General features: G+C 55.9%; 1 protein-coding gene across 1 annotated transcript; it reads right to left on the reverse strand.

Moving 5' to 3' along the window:
* Window positions 1-222: 222 nt before the first annotated feature.
* Window positions 223-6,511, reverse strand: LOC130143395 (olfactory receptor 14C36-like). The gene is made up of 4 exons (XM_056326081.1): window positions 5,601-6,511; window positions 5,450-5,529; window positions 3,439-3,624; window positions 223-560 (listed from the first exon to the last, which is right to left on the reverse strand). The coding sequence occupies exons 1-4, from the start codon at window positions 6,506-6,508 to the stop codon at window positions 223-225; spliced, it is 1,512 nt and encodes a 503-aa protein (XP_056182056.1). The 5' UTR covers window positions 6,509-6,511.
* Window positions 6,512-9,863: the final 3,352 nt, after the last annotated feature.

A 9,863-nucleotide genomic window follows, 5' to 3' on the forward strand; every position in this document is an offset into this window, starting at 1 on the left:
AGCAGCACTGCAGCTAGCCAAGCCTTCTTCTGCCAGGACTGCAGAGCCCAGCACTGCTTTTCTGGCCTTGCAGAGGGCAGGGCTTCCTCTGCTGGTGCGCTTAGATTGCCACCGCCACCCACTCCAGCGGGTCTCTGGTCTCCAGCACAGCACGGGCACACGCTGGGTCGGGGGCGCTTGGTACCAGCTTTGCCCGAGAGAAGCCTGAGCTTGGCCCCAGCGCTACGGCTGAGGTGCTGCAGCCCAAAAGCGCACCGATGGCTTGGGACTGGGGCTCAGGCAGGAGGAGCTGGACTTCCACATGCTGTCATCGTGCTGGATATTGATGGAGTAAATCATGATATTGATGAAATAAATCATGACGGGTGGTGGGACAGGCCACAGTGGTGCGGCAGGGGAAGGTGTGGGCTTTTCACGAGGGACAGGCCAGGAAGCTGAGGAGGGGATGCCCTCCGTGTGCAGGCACTTGTGGCACGTGCGGATCTCCTCTACGGGGTGTGCAGCAGGTTGGGTGAGCCCTTGCAGGAGAGTGTCAGCGAGAGGCCGGTTAGTGTGCCATCCTGGTGGGAGACACAGCACCCGCACTCAGGGTACGGCAGCGGAGAAAGGCTTATCTAAGCAAGCCAAGGAAGTCTGCAAGTCCATGATCCCAGCTCTTATTGGGGACTTCATGACCCTGACGCTTTCTGGAAGGGGAGCACAGCAGGATACACCCTGTCCAGCTGGTGTCGGGGGTCTCTTGAGACAAATTCTTTGCACAGGTGTCAGGCCAACAAAGGTGACGCTCACCTGAATCTGGTCCTTGCCAAACAGGCAGTGCTGCTGAGGGGTGTGAAAACCAGTGTCAGCCCTGGCTGTAGTGCTCATGAAATAGGGGGAGAAGACTTTAGCCTCTTCAGGGGACTTGTAGTGGTAGTCCCATGGGCAGCAGCACTCAAGGACAGCAGAGCTGTGTACGGCTGGTCATTCAGGAAAGCATTTTCCAAGCAGAACTGTCCATACCGAGGAGCAGGAAATCAAGCAGACATGCCAAGAGAGATCCTTGGCTAAAGAAGGAATTCCTCAAGAATCTCCAGAGAGAAAAGGAAGCATCCTGGAGGTGGATGCAAGGGCTCAAAGAGGAATTTAGAAATAGGGATGTCTTCAGGGAAGCCAAAGCCTGCTTCGTATGGGGTCTTGCAAGATGTTCAAGGGCATCAAGAGGATCTGTCACTACTTGCAGAACAGTTTAAGAAATAAACTACGCCCCTGTGTGGCCACTGCTGAGCTTAGTAAGAGCAGGTCTAGATAAATCTGAACATCCTCCAGGTCCTCTTTGCCTTAGTCTTCCCCAGCATCGTGTCCCAAAGCTTTGTGCCTGAAGGCAGGACTCTGGAGGGAACCAGCCAAGTGTGGATGGGGATCGTGTCAGGAGTCATTTGACCAAATTCAATGCTTCCCACTCCAGGGAGGTGGAGGGGCGGCATCCCAGGGAGCTGTGTGAGCAGGCCGATGTCCCAGTGAGGCCATTCTCCATCCCCACTGGAAGGTCCTAGAGACTGGAGGAACTTCCTCTTGACTGGAAGCACCCATGAATCTCGTGATACCCAAGAAGGACAAATTGAAAGTCCTGCCCCTAAAGTGGACCGAGGCCCTGCGAGGACACAGGGCAGGGACTGCCTGGCTGGGCCCTTGGTTTGCATTAGGCAAACTAGGAGCCACCAGGAAAGGTGACCAACAGCCTCCTGGGCTGTATGACCAGGAGCACAGCCACGGCAAGTCATTCCCCCCCTCTGCTTCCCACTTGTTTCACCACATCTGGAGTACTTGTCTAGCACTGGTGCTCCGCAATAGCAGAGAGACACTGGCACGCTGGAGCCATTTCAGTAAAGAATCACAGAGATGGTCAAGGCTGGAGCACGGGCCCTGGTAGATCAGGCTGAGGGAGCTGGGCTGGTCCACCCTGGAGAATGGAGGGCTTTTGTGGGAGGATGTAAGAGCCTTGCGTTGCCTATGGCAAGGTTTCCAAGTACTCACTGTGGTACAAGGCAGGAGCACAGGAAGCAATGAACTGAAGCAAGAGCGCTGTCCTCCTTCTTCACCTGCAGCCTTTAGCTCGGGGAACCACAGGCTGCACGGCCCCCCATGGTGAGGGGTGTGCCACCAGTTAAGAGTCCACTTGAGTGACATTTCTGGCACCTGAGCGGGTAACTGTCCAGGTGGATTTTCCAAGGGTAACTCCTGCCTCACCAACCTGACAGCCTGCAGTTGTGCGTGAGGAGCTCCACAGTGGATGTCATTTCCCTCAGCTTCAGCAAAACTGTTGTCATGGTCTCCCTCAGTGTTCTGCCCGAGTGAGGCCATGACACTCTGGGTGCGAAGAGATGAGTAAAACACCAGCTGGATGGTCAGGCTGAGAGAGCAGTGGGGAAGGGCTCACACCCCACCTGGAGGCCACTGGGACATACTGGGGCAGTGTGGGCAGCACAGGGGACTCTCCTGCTTACAGTTTAAGAGCTGTACACATGACCCAGTGGAGGCAACTCTCACAGTGTCTGTCGGTGGCACCAAACTGAGAGGAGCATCCCTGTGCCCTAGGGATGCCATGGAGGGGAACCCTGGCAGGTGGGGTGGCCGCCCTGGCAGGAGCTGCACAGATGCAGGACGGACCAAGGGCAGAGCCTGCACCTCCCTCGCATGGACTAACACCCTGCAGCTGCAGGGCCTGGGACCTGCCTGGCTGGGCAGTGTCTGTGCAGAAAAGGCCCTGCTGGTGCTGGGGGACAGAAGGCAAAACACAATCCCAGCCCGTGACCTGGTAGCAGAGGCAGCCAGCAGGGCCCTGGAGCGTACGAAGAGGTGCCTTGCCAAGGGAGTGCGGGAAGTGATTGTGTCCCCACGCTCATCCCTCGTTAGACCCCCTGTCCGTGACTGTGTTCATTTTTGGGCCCTGACTGTGGAGGGAAGGGGGGAGGGAGCGGCTGGGTGGCTGCTGGGCTTTTGGCCAGAGACAGCCCATTACAGCGAGGAAGGTGTGTATGTGGGAGGGAGTTGAGGAAGGAAGGGAGGCAACAGAAAGTCCCCAGGACTTGGAGGGCCATGGAGTCATTTCATTGGCCACCCCATTCAGAATGAAGCTGGGAACTCATCCTGAAATTCAGAACCAACAAGGTCCATAGACAGGCCAGGCTGTTCCTATGGTTGTGCCTGGAGACCCGCACACCTACAGCACAGGTTGTGCTGGGGCTGAATCTCCTGCCTGGCTTCAATGGGCTCCTGGAGCCATGGACAAAGCTTTGGGTGGAGGCCCCAGGTGAGGCTGGTCAGGGCCAGGAAGGCCTAGGGATGCTCTCAGGGCCCTGCCCCCATGGGATCCCACCTGCCAGTGCCCTCAGCAGACCAGGTTCTCATTCCCTTCTGCCCCAGGGCTGTGCTCTGCTGCTCTCCTTCCCCACTTACTTGGGCATCGGGGACTCCACAACTTCACAGTGACTACAACCAAGGTGGCACTGGTCTTCACCTGCCTGAGCAGATTGTCCTCTTTGTGGAGACCCAGGTCCAGGTGAGCATCAGAGTGGGCAACCTGTTTGGTCTGAGGAACTTGCCCACAAGCCCCTGCACTCTTGGCATCCTTGCTTACCTGTCCTGTGAACACCAAGGAGACTGATTCCCCCAGAATAAACCAGACTATCTCACCCATTGTTTCTCCTGCCATAGTATCTCACAATCCAAACATTTTTTTAATTGGCAATAAATTAATCTTTGCCAAGGCAACACATCTCTGGACATGAAAAGAATCATTAAGAGATTTCTTTGTCTTTATCTTGACCCATGAGCATTGCTGGTTTATTTTCTTCCTTTGTCCTGTTGAGTCAGTGCAGCGAATGAGCAGCTGAATGTTTGTCTCACCATTGGTCAAGGTTAACCCACCACAGGACCACATCAGGACTGCTGAGCCCACAATGGGGCTCCCAGCAGATGAAAGACCCTGACACATCACAGCAAGTCCTGCAGAGGCCAGAAGGATGGTTAGGACCTGGAGCATATTATGGGCAAAGGGAGGCTGAGAGAGCAAGAGTATTATTTGAGAAATGGTTCTGAGAGAAAGACTGGAGCGCTGGACCCAGGCCAGCTGGTGGGATCTCAATCAATATTTGTTAGAACACCATGCCATGAGAACATGATCTTGTTGGAGGTGTCTGACTATGGCCTTCACTGAGAGACCAACTGTGGCAAGAGCTATGGGACTTGTGTGTAACAAGTGTCAGTAGGAAAGTGGCTCCCTTTATATTTAGAAATGGTGATGGAGTTGGGTATCACTGGGCATCGGAGGAGGACAGAGGTGGCCATGCAGCAGTGGTCCCTAATGAGGGCTGGGGTATATGACCAGGCTTGGAAATGAGCAGTGTTTGGGAATTTGTGGGGAAAATTTCCCTTCTGCAGCTTTCTGAGGGTGTGCAGGGAACACGGCACAGATCTGGCCCCTCAGTCCCGCTCCTTTGGTGCCTTGCTTGCTTCACCATGACCCCTGGGTCTGCACCAGGACACCCTGCTGTGTGCCCCCACCCTGCACACCCACACAGCTGAGCTCTCACTGGTGTTTCCCTCTCCCTGGCCCTTCCCAGCCCAGCCCCCCCCCCAGCTCTGCCCACCTCCCCTGCCCTCTCCCCAGCCCAGGCAGACACAGCAGCCCACGCGGGGCTGGCCCCATGCAATTGCCCACCCAAAGGGGGCTGCAGAGCTCTGGGCACTCACCCCATGGCCATAGACCATCACAAGGGCACAGGAGATGCTGGTGGGCAGAGAGGGGTCTCCTCCTGCCAGTCAGCCCCAGGGCTGGCACCAGCCATGGCATGAGGACACAGAGGCCTTTGCCTCCCTCTGTCTGCTGCTCCTCTCTCACAGGGACCCTGCTTGCCCACTCCTGGCAGCCCCTCGGGGCCAGTCCCTGTCCCCAGCACCAGGCTGCTGGCCTGGGGGCTCCCCAGGCACCTCCTGCTGCACCAGGGACACAGCAGCCTGCCCCAGCTGGGGCATCCACAGAGACACCTGCTCTTGCCCAGGGATGTGGTCTCAGGCATGGCCCTGAGCAGGCGGTGCTGCTGTGCAGGGCAGCGGTGCCTGAAAGCCCAGGGAGATGGTCCCAGGCACATCCCTCTTGGTCACCCACCATTCCCATGGGCACTGGGCCCCCACACGCCAAGGCTCAACACAGGCCCATGCCCTAACGCGTTGCCCCATGCCCTCCTCCCCTGAGCCATGGGGAACCCAAGCCCAGCAGCATGGTCTTCTGGGGGCAATTCCTGCAGCCTGTTCCTGAGCTCAGCTTTGGAAGAAGAGACCAACCTCCAGATATAGGCATTGAAAAAACCCACCCTTTTATTACTGAGATGTGACACAGGAGTATATATGTACCATCCTCCCTGGCGCATGTACAAAGGCCTCTGGGTCAGGGAGGCTGGGTTCGTGCTTTTGGGGAAGTGGAGTGAGGAAATACATTGAAGTAAAACCATGATTGTCATAGATGGAATGTTAAACACACATGATGTCCTATACGTGACTTGAAAATACCTTGTAAAGAGCCACAGTCAGTTCATTGCCGCTGAGAGACACCTGACTGCATCAGCTTCTTCAGTGCGTCCTTCAGCTCCTGGTTCCTCATGCTGTAGATGAGGGGGTTCACTGCTGGAGGCACCAACGAGTACAGGACTGAGACCGCCAAGTCCAGAGATTTGGAGGAGACGGAGGGGGGTTTCAGGTAGGCAAATGTGCCAGTGCTGAGAAAGAGGGAGACCACGGCCAGGTGAGGGAGGCACGTGGAAAAGGCTTTGTGCCGTCCCTGCTCAGAGGGGATCCTCAGCACAGCCCTGAAGATCTGAACGTAGGACAGCATGATGGAAACAAAACAGCCAAATGCTATGAAGGCACTAACCACAATAAGCCCCACTTCCCTGAGGTAGGTGTGTGAGCAGGAGAGCTTGAGGATCTGTGGGATTTCACAGAAGAACTGTCCCAGGGCATTGCCGTGGCAGAGTGGCAGTGAAAAAGTATTGGCCGTGTGCAGCGCAGCATAGAGAACATCACTACCCCAGACAACAGCTGCCATGTGGACACAAGCTCTGCTGCCCAGCAGGGTCCCGTAGTGCAGGGGCTGGCAGATGGCCACGTAGCGGTCATAGGCCATGACAGTGAGGAGAAAATACTCAGTTGAAATGAAAAATAAAAAGAGAAAAGCTTGGGCAGCACATCCTGCATAGGAGATGGCCCTGGTTTCCCACAGGGAATTGGCCATGGCTTTGGGGACAATGATAGAAATGGAGCCCAGGTCAAGAAGGGACAGGTTGAGGAGGAAGAAGTACATGGGGGTGTGGAGATGTTTGTCACACACTACGGTGGTGATGATGAGTCCGTTGCCCAGGACGGCAGCCAGGTAGATGCCCAGGAAGAGCCAGAAGTGCAAGAGCTGCAGCTCCCGCGTGTCTGCCAATGCCAGGAAGAGGAACTGGGTGATGGAGCTGCTGTTGGACATCTTCTGTTTCTGAACACAGGGACCTGTTGAAGGACAAAAGGCAGGGACAATTTAGGAGAGACTTCTTTGAGCCAAGTGAAAGCCGTTTCTCCTAGATGCGCCCCCGCTGCCCCATGTCCCCCCTCTGCCGTTCCTAGGAGAGCTCCCTTCCGAGCCGTGGCTGGAGCTGTGCTGAGTGCTGGCCGAGTGTGCTGTGAGGAGCAGGGGCTGTGCCCGCTGGCTGCCCAGCAGTGAGCCCTGCTCTGCAGCAGGGGCTTCATGGGAACCGTGGGGGCAGGGGCCAGTCCTGGCCTTGCACTGGCTCAGCCCAAACTGCTCCCAGCGCAGAAGGGCCTGTCAGCATCGGCTCTGCCCGTGCTGAGCAACGGCCATGGCCAGAGTCAGGTCAGGAGGGCTTTGTGCTGTGCTCAGGGAGAGCAGAGTGAGTGCTGAGAGGCAAGGGCACTGTCTGTGCCTGAGGGCAGAGGCAGGGACTCTGGTGAGTCCCTCCAGCTCCTTCTCAGCTGCCCTGCACTTGCAGCTTTCTGTGATAGAGTCCAATTACACTGACATGTGTCCTGGTTTAACCCTGGCTGGAAATTATGTACCGCAGGGATGCTCACTTACTCCCCCCTCACCCATAGGTATGAGGAGAGGAATCAGAAAGGAATGTAAATCTTGAAGTTTGAGACGAGAAAAAAATCATAAATGCAGTAGAATAAAAATGAAATTACAATAACAATAATGAGAATGACAGTTATAATGAGAGGGAGGTAGTCGGGGGTAATAAAATCCAAGAAAGAAAGAAGAAAGGAAGGAAGGAAGGAAGGAAGGAAGGAAGGAAGAAAGGAAGGAAGGAAGGAGGGAAGGAAGGAAGGAGGGAAGGAGGGAAGGAGGGAAGGAAGGAAGGAAGGAGGGAAGGAAGGAAGGAGGGAAGAATGGAAGAAAGAAACAAAGAAGGAAAGAAACAAGGAGGAAGGAAAGAAGCAAAGAGAGAAAGAGAGAAAGAAATGAAGAAAGAAAGAAAGGAAGAAAGGAAGAAAGGAAGCAGGGAAGACAGTGATACACAATACAGCTGCTCATCACCCACTGACTGATGCCCAGCCAGTCCCCAGCATCGACTGGCAGACCCCAGCAACCCCCACCAAGTTTATATACTGAGCATGAACATGTTGCATCACCTATAAACAACCAAAAATATCAGTGCATTTTCAGAATTGTTCTCAAAAGTCCTTCCCACTTAGATGAAAATTAACTCTATCCCAGCCACAACCAGGACACTTTGTTACCCTAAAAAGCAAGCAGACACTGCTGAAGAGCAGAGGGATCCACTACAGAGCACAGAATGGCTCGCCCTTTCTCGAAGTCTCAGCACCCCCCTTTCTAGCCAGGGACACCCATGGTCACAGTGTGCCCTGGAAGCAGCGTGCAGCTTGGGTGGACACCCCAAGCAGGTGACCAAGGGTCCTGATTATGGTAATTGTTAAAGGAGAGCCAGCTCCTTCCCCAGCATCACACACTGCATTGCCCACAGCTTCACAGATTAGAGGAAACATGGGACACCTCCTTGCTGTGCTCACATCGGCACAGGAGGACTCACAGGGTCTGTGCCTGAGCCTGCAGCTGAAACTCCCATTCTAACCGAGCCGGTCAGTTATCCCAAAATCATCTGAGCAAAGCCAGGAGAGAGACAGATGGGCACACTGGAATGCCTTTCCCTTCTCAAGCCCTGCACAGCACCTCCCAGACCAGAGCAATGCAGGACAGCCACGCTCAACGCCTGCAGCTGTCCCTGCCAGCAGCTCTTTCTCTGGCCCCACGGCTCTTCCCTGCCAGCGCTCACAGAGCCCAGCTCAGCCCCTGTGTGCCCAGCTCTGCCCTGCAGCCGCTCTCTGCCTGCAGGCCTGAAAGAACAGCTCCCCCAGAGCCTGAGGGAAAAGGAGAGCTGATGCTGCTTTGATCTGGATGCTGCTGCAGAGGGAAGGCACTTGCTGACCTTCCTCATAAACATCACTGTGATGCTCGGAGAGTCTCTGCCCCTGCTCTAACCTACACAGTTCAGATTCCATTCCTACCAAGATGAGCAAGATAAAAATGGAAGCAGAGATTCAGGCAAGAAGAGACTCCAGCAGAAAACCCCTGCCATGAATGTGCTCACGAGAAGTCGCCTTGGAAATGAGGTGGGCATGAGCAGAAGCTGCGAGCAGCCCTGACCAATGCAGCACCCACGCAACAGCACAAGAACATTGCCCTGACAGGGTTTGCTCCTTCCACCTACAGATTCTGCCCGCAGCCGCACGGGAGCTCCCAGCAGGCTGAGAGCTGCCCCTGGCAGGCGGCAGAGCCCCTGCCCCAGCACACAGCCCCCTGGGCTGCAGGGACCCTGCTGGCAAGGACAGCCCTGGGCACCCCTGCCTGCACAGCCACCTTCACAGCCCTGCAGCCGGCCCTGGCACAAGGCAGCCCACATGCCCTGGCCCTCCCACGCTGCAGCAGGGAAGCCCTGCTCTGCAGCACACTGGCCTCCTCCACAGCACAAGGCTCCCACACGGTCCCACAGGCTGGGGGGGCCCCAGCTGCTGCAGACCCGGCTAGGAACTGCAGAGGCATTGCCCTGCAGCCACACACTTACCGGCTCCAGGGCTCTGCAGATTTCTCCAGCAGGGAGCTCTCAGCAGCCCCCCACCAAGGGCTGCTTTTGAGCTCTCCCTGCCTCCCTCCCCTGCCCCTCTGGGCTCCCTCCAGCTGTCCCTGGGGCTGCAGGGGAACCTGCTGGGCAGCACGATGAGGCAATCCCTCATGGGCCTTGCCTCACCTGGGGGGACACACTTATTTCCAGCAGTGGCAATTCTCTTACTAGAAAAAGTTTTGTGCAGGAGTATCAACTTTTGTTAACGCATTACTAGAGAGGACACCAGGAAGACTGCAGCAAAGGATCCAAGTACTCCTAAAAGAGTGTGTGTGTATGTGTGTGTCTGGTGGTTCTGCAGGCAGGGGGGGAGGATGTCTTCAGTGCTTCAGTAAGCCCTGCAGAGCCCATTTCAGCACTTCATTGCACAGTCCGAGGGCTCAAGACTCAGCTCTCCTTTGCCCAGGCCATGTCTCTGCTCTGAAGCAAAGCCTTTGCACCCCCGGGCTCGGGGACACTTCGTACCAGGTTGCCTTATGGCCAGGCAGAGCTGGGCTGGTGCCACAGCTGGGGGGCTTCAGCCCAGATGTGCAGCAGTGCTTTCACGTTACGACAAGGGGTTTCCTCAGACTCTTGGTTTTTAATGAGCCTGGCAGTTTCCGAAGACAGACGAGACCCTTGTGTCTGACCAAGCTGCCCACGACCTGCGCTTTGACAGCCCACTGTATCCGAGGGTGACTCTACCAA

Source organism: Falco biarmicus, unplaced genomic scaffold (genome assembly GCF_023638135.1).
Source record: "Falco biarmicus isolate bFalBia1 unplaced genomic scaffold, bFalBia1.pri scaffold_27, whole genome shotgun sequence".
Taxonomy (NCBI): Eukaryota; Metazoa; Chordata; class Aves; order Falconiformes; family Falconidae; genus Falco; species Falco biarmicus.